General features: G+C 42.1%; 1 protein-coding gene across 1 annotated transcript in view; it reads right to left on the bottom strand.

The window, feature by feature from the left end:
- Window positions 1-12,691, bottom strand: part of SNX31 (sorting nexin 31) — a 76,870-nt gene that overhangs the window by 61,919 nt on the left and 2,260 nt on the right. Inside the window, exon 2 of the mRNA XM_070477320.1 lies at window positions 3,053-3,117. Within this exon, the coding sequence (XP_070333421.1) occupies window positions 3,053-3,117 (65 nt within the window). The remainder of the gene's footprint in view (window positions 1-3,052; window positions 3,118-12,691) is intronic.

Genomic DNA, 12,691 nt, shown 5'->3' with positions numbered 1-12,691 from the left:
ACGGAGTCAGATGCGACCTAGGGACTAAACAGCAAAAGATGGCAGGCAGGGCAGGGGCCTGATGAACAAAGAACCACCTTCCTGACTTAAACTCAGTATTCTTTTCAAAATCATACTGTAACCTCTTTTATAAACATCTTCAGGAATTGTTCTCATTTTGTTTCGGAGGCAAACAGAAAACAAGTGGAAGGAAAATCCTCTTTGAAGAAATTTAAAATGGTCCCAGGCCTGAAACGCTGGGTTTGCAGAGGAGCTGCCAAGTCTGGTGAACATTGGACCCGTGCGGGGAGGATGGAAGCAGAGGGACAAAGGGGCAGCAGGCAGGACTCAAGCCACGTTGACGCTGTCTCACGCAGTTCATCAGGAGGCACCAGGGGGTCTGGGAGCACAGGTCTGGGCCCATCTGATGCCACCAGGTGTCTGGGGGGAGATGCGCAGGCCTGCCGTCTTTGCCCAAAGCAATCTCTCAGCAGGTGGGGAAGAGGCAAAAGGATTGGTGTTGGTAATGGCAGGAGGACCTCATAGGTGTCAACATTGGCCAGGGGACATTTATGTGCCTTAGGAGCACTGGCTCACTTCATCCTCCCAACAACCCTGAGAGAAGAGCTACTCCACTCATTCTAGAGACGGGAAGACCAAGAAATAAAGAGACTAGGTAAATGGCTTCAAGCCATGCAAGCTGAAAGTAGGGCAGCCGCCAAACTGTGAATCTTGGACATCTCACACTGAGCCTGCACTCCCAACTACTAAGTCAGTCCTGGGGCCGATTCGTCAGCAGGAGGGTGGAAGACATGATCTTGAGAAGAGGAACTGTGTGGTTTGGGCTTCACGGCAGACACGCCACTCCACCCTGGGGCACAGTGTTAGTGAGAAAGCGTCCAGAAATGAGAGGCAAGATCCAGCAGACGGGTTCCACCAACTCAGCTCTGGCAACTCCCAGCATTGTGGGTCAGCAAACAACTGGCTCCGGGAACATAAACTCTTCCAAAATTGAGGGTCTCTTGGGAAGAGCCAGAGGCAAAAATCCCTCAGGAAAGGAGGAAAGAAATGTGACCAAATGTGGGTGAAAAATATATGCCCCCAAAATGATGCCACTGGGCTTCCCTGGTGGCTGAGTGGTAAAGACTCCAATGCAGGAGACACGGGTTTGCTCCCTGGTCTGGAAAGATCTCAATTAAAAAAGAAAAAAAGGCAAAATGATGAAACTAAGGAAATGAACATGATGGCTGTGTTAACCAAAACAAGACTTCTCTGAACTCAGACCTCAAAGAACAAATAAAGACCTCAACAAGGAGATAAGCAAACAAAAGCATATAAGGAAGCTAGCCAAATTCACGGAAGCAACAGAAGAGAAAAATAAAGCCACTGCAAAAGTGAAAACTCCATCACAAGAAGAAAGAATAGATGCTGCAAAATGCAGCAAAAAAGAGACGCTGCAAAGTGGGGCAAAAGGCTTCCGCGCAGTTATTCAGATAAAAAAATACTAAGAGCACTAAAACACCCAAAACAAAGGCACCCAAAACAAAGCTCCAAAACTCTGCCACCCTGTGAATGACTTTTAGGAAGCATTGAAAACAAAAACCACAGTGCACGCAAAGATGACAGAACCAAGGCTGATTGTACCTCTGTGCATTCACACAGAGTGATTTGCAAGATGCAAATTTTGAAAAACAAGGTTCAGAAAGTGGATAGAGTAAGTGCTTATTCATGAGACAGAAAAGGATATGCATATGCGTGAAGGCTTGTATCTGCACAAAAATGCATACAGGGGACACGTGTTAAACTGTAAGCAAGTGTCTCTGAGGAGGGAGCCTGGAGATCTATGGTGGGAGTGAGGTTGCATGGGTGTGTGTTCAGTTGCATCCAACTCTTCGCGACCCCTGGACTGTAGTCCACCAGGCTCCTCTGTCCATGGAATTTTCCAGGAGTGCGTTGCCATTTCCTCCTCCAGGAGATCTTCCCAATCCAGGGATTGAACCCATGTCTCTTGCGTCTCCTGCATTGGCAGGCAGATTCTCCACCACTTTGAGGTTACTTTTATCTTGTACCATTTTGGGCTATTTGAATGTTACCACCATCACCACCGCAACAACAAACTTTTCAAATAAAAGGAAAATACACATGCATGTGCATATACACGCTCACGCTCACGCGTGCGCGCACGCACACACACACACACACACACACACACACACACACACACCTAACATTAAGTATACATGAAAATACGGGCAGTCATACAATGGGAGGCTCCAGCGGCATTTCTCAGCTGGGTGGACCAGTAAGTTTATCAACACACTTGAACCACTGAATAAATGCACTTTGCTCCCGTTTTTTACGTCTGATCAAGGTATCACTCCTCCCTGAACCAAGGAACCAGTTCAGTAATATCATATCATTGGACAACTTCAGTCCTTTCAAAGCTCTTCCATTCAGTCAAGAATGTACAAGGAGGCATAAAGATGTTCCCGGTGTACCACCCGAATGGATCCTGCGCTAAACAAATGTATTTGGCCAAGCTCCAGCCTCTGGGGGCAAGTGGACAATGGTTCTTTAGACCAACAAAGGAAAGGGAGTTGCTGTCTGTCCTTCTGTGGAGATTGAATTTTCTCCATAATTCATTTACAGTAAAGTTCTAAGCACAGAATACACAAATATAATCTGGCAAGGCTATTACTGCTGTCCTGAGGTCTCCACTGTAGCAAACTTGGAAGTCCCAGTTACAGAAGCAGGGTCCCAGAGTTGTCATGGGGGCCCTTAATAATAATGTGTTCTCTTTTCCATGGCTAGTTTTGAGATGTCAGTGCTTATGCAACAGATAAAAGGTATCAACTTAATTAAAATGGGCAAAAGGCCAAGTGATGCACTTAATGTTCCATCTAGAATCTAAGCCTCCAAAAGAAGAAAATATTAATAGGAACCATCTTCCTGTGTCCTCCAAATGAATGTTTTTATCTGAATCCAGGCTCCATAGGGCTGATGGTCAGAAACACACCCATGGAGACATGTTCTGTAGTGAAATCATGACCTTAGTCAAGAAAAGTAAGCTTACCAGCTGCACCAGTTTTAAAAAATCAACGAAGACATCACTTCTCAACATGTTTGGGTCCACGGTTACTGAAAAACAGGGACAGCAAGCCAGGTTAGCATGGGGCTTGGTTGACTGTTCTGTTAAACTGCTCTGTCCTCCAGGGAGCCCTCCAGGCCTTGACAGTACACCGCTGCCTCCTTAAAGGCAACGGAGACTTTGACTTCTCAAATCCATGAAAACCTACAAAGCCTTTCTCCTCCAGGCAGCCTGGACTGACAACATGAACCCATCACACCAATCCCAGGCGATTCTTTCCAGGAGTCCTTTTTCATTCATGCACATTCATCACTCAATAGCCATCTTGCTGCCCCTACTAGAAAGATGATGAAGTTGATACGAAGAAACAATAAGATCGAAAACTGTGGATCTAGACTCCCACTTTAGCGAGATGCTTGGTCATTTGAAAATTTTAAATCAGCCAAGAAACAAGGATGGAGAGGACTTCTTTTCACAATGGGCGCTCTCAAGAGGTTATCCAAAAAAAAGAAAAAAAAGCAATAATAAGGCTATCAGAGATTTAAAGTTTTGTTCTTCTGTACTTATAAGACATTTACCCCCTTAGATGTAAAGCTCCAGATACCAACACCCAGAGCTGTGGCCAGAGTACATGGGGCCGGGACTTGCCCCCCGAGGGCCCCACAGTCACACGTGGGGGCTTCCATGTGTGACCACAGTCACACGTGGGGCTTCCCTACAGTTTTCTCAGTTCTTATCTTCCTCCCCACGAGTCCTCTCCCACACTCTGCACTTGAGCTGAACTTATCCACCTTCTAAATCTATATTAAATGTCTTTCTTTTCATTGCTCTTTTACTGATCTTGTCAAATCATTTCTACCAGCATTCCAAACTAGCACTGACTGAGGTCATTTTGGGTTGTGTTTCCCAAATGATGCCAGGTTTTTCAAAATAAAATAACTAAGACAGAGAGTCTCTGTAAGAGCAAAAACTTTTCCCCTCTCTTTTAAAGAGGTAATTTCAGCACGGGGTGGGGGGGGGTGGTGCAAGCTCTTGTCTTACTTTCTGGAATATATGTGGCATGTGTGCTAAGTCACTTCAGTCATGTTTGACTCTGTGACCCTATCAACTGTAGCCTACCAGGCTCCACTGTTATGGGAGTCTCTAGGCAAGAATACTGGAGTAGGTTGTCAATCCCTTTTCCAGAGGATCTTTCTGACCCAGGGATCGAACCCACGTGGCATATGTCTCCTGCATTGGCAAGCAGGTCCTTTACCACTAGTGTCACCTGGGAAGCCTATATGTGGCATGTATGCAAATTAATCACGACTATCAGTACCATGGATCCTTGGGCTGGGGAATGCTGTTGAAGACGTGTTCAATAAATTAGTATTTACTGTACAACCGTTAAGTACCGAGTCCTATGCAAAGCATTTTGCATGTTTTAGCTCACTTAATCTTCACAACAAATGCTGAAGTAAAGTGCATTTCCATTTTACAGATAAAGACACTGAAGCTCAGAGAAGGCAAGTCTCTTTCCCCAAGTCACACAGCCAGTGAGGTGCAAACCAGGGGCTTGGCTCTAGGTCTGAGCAGAGCCTGTGCTCACAGTCACAATGCTACACTGCACTGTAGCATCTCCTTCCTCTACCTTCCTAGGGGATGCACGGGGCATCCTGATTATGGATAAAGGCAAGGTCTAGAGAAGTGACCCCTTAAGCACAGTAATCATTTGTGAAAAGGCCAGTTGTTAAAGGAGTATTTCATGAAGATCTGAGAAAGCAAACCAAGAAAGAATGAAATTTCAAAAGATATTACATTTTGAACTTGAAAAAATTTATTTAATATGTCTAAAAAGAGGTACATTCTCCATTACAAAAGATGAATGGAAAATAGATGACTTCTAGAATTTCTATTGGCTATGTTTTAAAAAAAATACGTGCAACTCTGAAAAATAATGAGGTAAATCTATAATTGCTTCAGATGACCATTATATCTACTACTGGGAGCACGAATCTCTTAGAAGAAATGGAGTAGTCCTCATAGTCAACTAAAAAAAGGCGGTACTTGGAGGCAATCTCAAAAACAACAGAATGATCTCTGTTTGTTTCCAAGGCAAACCATTCAATTCTAAGTAATTCAAGTCTATGCCCCAATCACTAATGTCAAAGAAGCTGAAGTTGAATGGTTCTGTGAAGACCTACACGACCACCTAGAGCTAACACCAAAACAAGATGTCCTTTTTATCATAGGGGACTAGAATGCAAAAGTCAAGAGATACCTGGAGTAACAGGCAAGTTTGGCCTTGGAGTACAAAATGAAGCACAGCAAAGGCTAAAAGAGTTTTGCCAAGAGAATGCACTGGTCATAGCAAACACCTTCTTGCAACAACACAAAAGAAGACTCTACACATGGACATCACCAGATGGTCAATACTGAAATTAGATTGATTATATTCTTTTTAGCCAAAGATGGATAAGCTCTATACCGTCAGCAAAAACAAGACTGGTAGCTGACTGTGGCTCAGATCATGAACTCCTTATTGCCAAATTCAGACTTAAACTGAAGAAAGTAGGGAAAACCACTAAACCATTCAGGTGTGACCTAAATCAAATCCCTTACAATTATGCAGTGGAAGTGAGAAATAGATTCAAGGGACTAGATCTGATAGACAGAGTGCCTGAAGAACTATGGACAGAGGTTCATAACAGGTACAGGAGGCTGTGATCAAAACTACCTCCAAGAAAAAGAAATACAAAAAGGCAAAATGGTTGTCTGAGGAGGCCTTACAAATAGGCCTTCTCAGTTTGTCTGAGAAAAGGAGAGACGTGAAAGGCAAAAGAGAAAAGGAAAGATATACCCATCTGAATGCAGAGTTCCAAAGAATAGCAAGGAGAGATAAGAAAGCCTTCCTCAGAGATCAATGCAAAGAAATAGAGGAAAACAATAAAAGGGGAAAGACTAGAGATCTCTTCAAGAAAATTAGAGATACCAAGGGAACATTTCATGCATAGATGGGCACAATAAAGGACAAAAATGGTATGGACCTAACAGAAGCAGAAGATATTAAGAAGAGGTGGCAAGAATACACAGAAGAGAAAATTGAGCCAAGATGGAGGAGGAATAGGATGGGGAGACCACTTTCTCCCCCAAATTCATTGAAAGAACAATTCAGCGCAGAGCAAACTTCACAAAACAACTTCTGATCACTAGCTGAGGACATCAGGCGCCCAGAAAAGCAGCCCATTGTCTTCGAAAGGAGGTAGGACAAAATACAAAAGATAAAAAGAGAGACAAAAGAGCTAGGGATGGAGACCCGTCCAGGGAAGGGAGTCTTAATAGAGGGAGTTTCCAAACACCAGGAAACCCTCGCACTGGCGGGTCTGGGGGAAGTTTTCGAATCTCGGAGGGCAACCTAACTGGGAGGAAAATAAATAAATAAATAAATAAATAAATAAATAAATAAACCCCACAGATTACGTGCTTAAAAGCAACTCCCAGCAGAAAAGTACCCCAGACGCCCGCATCCGCCACCAGCAAGTGGGGGCGTAACAGAGGAGCGGGCGGCATTGTTTAGGGTAAGGGCTGGGCCTTGAGTGCCCTGAGGGCAATCGGAGGGAGCTTTTGTGAGATACCAACTTAAACTGTGGGACAGCAAAAGAGAGAGAAAATTAACCGTCCCGAACACACTGCCGGCCGTTCGCAGAACAAAGGGTCTGAGCAAGTCCAGAGGAGCTAGCCATCTGGGGACCGGCCCAGCTCCGCCGGACGGAGGCAGGAGGCAGGGGGGAGGGGAAAGGGCAAACTCGGCCCCAAAGGCGGCATCCCCTACCAAACTGCAAACAGGCCTCCAGTTTCTAACCAAAGACTTCCTGAGATTCTGGATGGTCGACATCCGCCGGGAGGGTCGCGGCTAAACACAGGGCGCTTGCACCCGACCGGCATGGGCGGAAACTAAGGCTGGGGCCGCGGAGGGGAGAAAGCGCACTGCACCCAGGGAGAGTGCGCCCGTCAAGCTCCTGGCTGCCTGAGCTGCTCGGACTGGGGAAGGCACAAAACGCAAGCGCTATCGAGTCCGCGCTTTTATGGAGTACCCGAAAACGGGAACGTCACGCAACGCAGGGCCCGCTTCATATAGAGCAGCCGGGAGCCTGAGCAGCGTAGACAGGGAAAACAGCGCCCCTCCCTCCCCGCAGCGCGACGGAACTAGCGAACCTGAACAAGAGACCAACTCCGCCCGCCTGTGTCAGGGTGGAAATTAGGCACTGAAGAGACCGGCAAACAGAAGCCAAATAAACAAAGGGAACTGCTTCAGAAGGGACCTGTGCAACAGATTAAAATCCCTGTAGGTAACACTGACTACACCAGAAGGGGCCTACAGATATCGAGAAGCGTAAGCTGGAACAAGGAGCTATCTGAAACTGAACTGAACCCACACTGACCGCAACAGCTCCAGAGAAATTCCTAGATATATTTTTACTTTTTTTTTAATTAGAAAAATTTTTTCTTTTCTTTTTTATTTTTTCTCTTTTATTTTCTTTTAAAATTCCCTATTACTCCCCATTACTCCTTAACTTTCATTTTCATATATTTTTATGATTTTTTTAATTAGGAAAAAAATTTTTTTTCTTGTTTTTTTCTTTTTCTCTTATTTTCTTTTAAAGTCCCCTATTACTCCTCTGTTACTCCTTAAGTTTCATTTTCATTACACTATAACCTTGCACAAAAAAAAAGAAGCCCTATTTTTAAACTGAACTTCATATATATTTCTAAAATTTTTTGTGTTTTTGTTCTTGTTTTTAACATTGTATTTTTAAGAGTCTAACCTCTACTCTAGATTTTTAATCTTTGTTTTTCAGTATGTGATACAAACTTTGGTCATTTAAGAAGCCAGTACTCAGTTCCCATTTTTACTCAGGAGGCTGTTGATTACTCTCTCCCAATTTTGACTATCCGTTTTCTACCTCAGAACACCTCTATTTCCTCCTTTCCCCTTCTCTTCCCAGTCCAATTCTGTGAATCTTTGTGGGTGTCTGGGCTACAGAGAACACTCTGGGAACAGACAACTGCATAGATCTGTCTCTCTCCTCTTGAGTCCCCCTTTTTCTCCTCCTGCTCATCTCTATCTCCCTCCTCCCTCTCCTCTTTTTCATGGAACTCTGTGAACCTCTCTGGGTGTCCCTCACGGTGGAGAATCTTTTCACCATTAACCTAGAAGTTTTATTATCAGTGCTGTATAGTTGGAGAAGTCTTGAGACTACTGGAAGAATAAAACTGAAATCCAGAGGCAGGAGACTTAAGCCCAAAACCTGAGAACACCAGAAAACTGACTACATGGAACATTAAGTAATGAGACCATTCAAAAGCCTCCATACCTACACTGAAACCAACCACCACCCAAGAGCCAGTAAGTTTCAGAGCAAGACATACCACGCAAATTCTCCAGCAACGCAGGAACATAGCCCTGAGAGTCAACTTACAGGCTGCCATAGTCACACCTAACACATAGACCCATCTCAAAACTCATTACTGGGCACTCCATTGCACTCCAGAGAGAAGAAATCCAGTTCCACACACCAGAACACCGACACAAGCTTCCCTAACCAGGAAACCTTGACAAGCCAATCGTCCAACCCCACCCACTGGGTGAAACCTCCACAATAAAAAGGAACCACAGACCTCCAGAATACAGAAAGCCCACTCCAGACACAGCAATCTAAACAAGATGAAAAGGCAGAGAAATACCCAACAGGTAAAGGAACATGAAAAATGCCCACCAAGTCAAACAAAAGAGGAGGAGATAGGGAATCTACCTGAAAAAGAATTTAGAATAATGATACTAAAAATGATCCAAAATCTTGAAAACAAAATGGAGTTACAGATAAATAGCCTGGAGACAAAGATTGAGAAGATGCAAGAAATGTTTAATAAAGACCTAGAAGAAATAAAAAAGAGTCAATTAAAAATGAATAATGCAATAAATGAGATCAAAAACACTCTGGAGGGAACCAAGAGTAGAACAACGGAGACAGAAGATAGGATAAGTGAGGTAGAAGATAAAATGATGGAAATAAATGAAGCAGAGAGGAAAAAAGAAAAAAGAATCAAAAGAAATGAGGACAACCTCAGGGACCTCTGGGACAATGTGAAATGCCCCAACATTTGAATCATAGGAGTCCCAGAAGAAGAAGACAAAAAGAAATGCCATGAGAAAATACTTGAGGAGATAATAGCTGAAAACTTCCCTAAAATGGGGAAGGAAATAGCCACCCAAGTCCAAGAAGCCCAGAGAGTCCCAAGCAGGATAAACCCAAGGCAAAACACCCCAAGACACATATTAATCAAATTAACAAGATCAAACACAAAGAACAAATATTAAAAGCAGCAAGGGAGAAACAACAAATAACACACAAAGGGATTCCCATAAGGATAACAGCTGATCTATCAATAGAAACCCTCCAGGCCAGAAGGGAATGGCAGGACATACTTAAAGTAATGAAAGAGAATAACCTACAACCTAGATAACTGTACCCAGCAAGGATCTCTTTCAGATATGAAGGAGAATTCAAAAGCTTTACAGACAAGCAAAAGCTGAGAGAATTCAGCACCACCAAACCAGCTCTTCAACAAATGCTAAAGGATCTTCTCTAGACAGGAAACACAGAAAGGTGGTATAAACGCCTACCCAAAACAACAAAGTAAATGGCAACGGGACCATACCTATCAATAATTACCTTAAATGTAAATGGGTTGAATGCCCCAACCAAAAGACAAAGACTGGCTGAATAGATACAAAAACAAGACCGCTATATATGCTGTCTACAAGAGACCCACCTCAAAACAAGGGACACATACAGACTAAAAGTGAAGGGCTGGAAAAAATATTCCACGCAAACGGAGACCAAAAGAAAGCAGGAGTCGCAATACTCATATCAGATAAAATAGACTTTCAAATAAAGGCTGTAAAAAGAGACAAAGAAGGACACTACATAATGATCAAAGGATCAATCCAAGAAGAAGATATAACAATTATAAATATATATGCACCCAACATAGGAGCACCGCAATATGTAAGGCAAACATTAACAAGTATGAAAGAGGAAATTAATAGCAACACAATAATAGTGGGAGACTTTAATACCCCACTCACAACTATCGATAGATCAACTAAACAGAAAATTAACAAGGAAACACAAACTTTAAATGACACAATGGACCAGTTAGACCTAATTGATATCTATAGGACATTTCACCCCAAAACAATCAACTTCACCTTTTTCTCAAGTGCACACAGAACCTTCTCCAGAATAGATCACATCCTGGGCCATAAATCTAGTCTTGGTAAATTCAAAAAAAAATGAAATCATTCCAGTCATCTTTTCTGAACACAGTGCAGTAAGATTAGATCTCAATTACAGGAAAAAAAAACTATTAAAAATTCAAACATATGGAGGCTAAATAACACGCTTCTGAATAACCAACAAATCATAGAAGAAATCAAAAAAGAAATCAAAATATGCATAGAAATGAATGAAAATGAAAACACAACAACCCCAAATCTATGGGACACTGTAAAAGCAGTGCTAAGGGGAAGGTTCATAGCATTACAGGCTTACCTTAAGAAACAAGAAAAAAGTCAAATAAATAACCTAACTCTACACCTAAAGCAACTAGAGAAGGAAGAAATGAAGAACCCCAGGGTTAGTAGAAGGAAAGAAATCTTAAAAATTAGGGCTGAAATAAATGCAAAAGAAACAAAAGAGACCATAGCAAAAATCAACAAAGCTAAAAGCTGGTTTTTTGAAAAAATGGACCAACAAAATTGACAAACCATTAGCAAGACTCATTAAGAAACAAAGGGAGAAGAACCAAATTAACAAATTTAGAAATGCAAATGGAGAGATTACAACAGACAACACTGAAATACAAAGGATCATAAGAGATTACTACCAGCAGCTCTATGCCAATAAAATGGACAACTTGGAAGAAATGGACAAATTCTTAGAAAAGTATAACTTTACAAAACTGAACCAGGAAGAAATAGAAGATCTTAACAAACCCATCACAAGCAAGGAAATCGAAAATGTAATCAGAAGTCTTCCAGGAAACAAAAGCCCAGGACCAGACGGCTTCACAGCTGAATTCTACCAAAAATTTAGAGAAGAGCTAACACCTATCTTACTCAAACTCTTCCAGAAAATTGCAGAAGAAAGTAAACATCCAAACTCATTCTATGAGGCCATCATCACCCTAATTCCAAAACCAGACAAAGATGCCACAAAAAAAGAAAACTACAGGCCAATATCACTGATGAACATAGATGCAAAAATTCTTAACAAAATTCTAGCAAACAGAATCCAACAACATATCAAAAAAAATCATACACTATGACCAAGTGGGCTTTATCCCAGGAATGCAAGGATTCTTTAATATCTGCAAATCAATCAATGTAATACACCACATTAACAAATTGAAAGATAAAAACCATATGATTATCTCAATAGATGCAGAGAAAGCCTTTGACAAAAAAAGAATACACAGAAGAACTATACAAAAAAAGATCATCATCACCCATATAATCACGATGGTGTGATCACTGACCTAGAGCCAGACATCCTCGAATTCGAAGTCAAGTGGGCCTTAGGGAGTATCACTACGAACAAAGCTAGTGGAGGTGATGGAATTCCAGTTGAGCTATTTCAAATCCTGAAAGATGATGTTGTGAAAGAGCTGCACTCAATATGCCAGCAAATTTGGAAAACTCAGCAGTGGCCACAGGACTGGAAAAGGTCAATTTCCATTCCAATTCCAAAGAAAGGCAAAGCCAAAGAATGTTCAAACTACCACACAGTTGCACTCATCTCACACGCTAGCAAAGTAATGCTCAAAATTCTCTGAGTGAAGTTTCAACAGCATGTGAATCAAGAACTTCCAGATGTACAGCTGGATTTAGAAAAGGCAGAGGAACCAGAGATCAAATTGCCAACATCCATTGGATCATAGAAAAAGCAAGAGAGTTCCAGGAAAACACCTATTTCTGTTTCATTGACTACGCTAAAGTCTTTAGTGTATCATAACAAACTGTAGAAAATTCTTAAAGAGATGGGAATACCAGACCACCTTACCTGCCTTCTGAGAAACTTGTATGCAGGTCAAGAAGCAACAGTAAGAACTGGACATGGAACAACAGACTGGTTCCAAATTGGGAAAGGAGTACATCAAGGCTGTATATTGTCACCCTGCCTGTTTAACTTGTTTAACTTGTATTCAGAGTACATCATATGAAATGCCAGGCTGAATGAAGCACAAACTAAAATCAAGATTTCTGGGAGAAATATCAATAACCTCAGATATTCAGATGACATCACCCTTATGGCAGAAAGTGAAGAGGAACTAAAGAGCCTCTTGATGAAGGTGAAAGAGGAGAGTGAAAAAGTTGGCTTAAAACTTAACATTCAGAAAACTAAGATCAAGGCATACAGTCCCATCACTTCAAGGTAAATAGATGGGGAAACAATGAAAACAGTGACAGACTTTATTTTCTTGGGCTCCAAAATCACTGCAGATTGTGACTGCAGCCATGAAATTAAAAGATGCTTGCTCCTCAGAAGAAAAGCTCTGAGAAACCTAGGCAGCATATTAGAA

The sequence above is a fragment of the Odocoileus virginianus genome, chromosome 15 (assembly GCF_023699985.2).
Source record: "Odocoileus virginianus isolate 20LAN1187 ecotype Illinois chromosome 15, Ovbor_1.2, whole genome shotgun sequence".
Lineage (NCBI taxonomy): Eukaryota > Metazoa > Chordata > Mammalia > Artiodactyla > Cervidae > Odocoileus > Odocoileus virginianus.
This window is presented reverse-complemented; position numbering and strand designations above follow the sequence as displayed.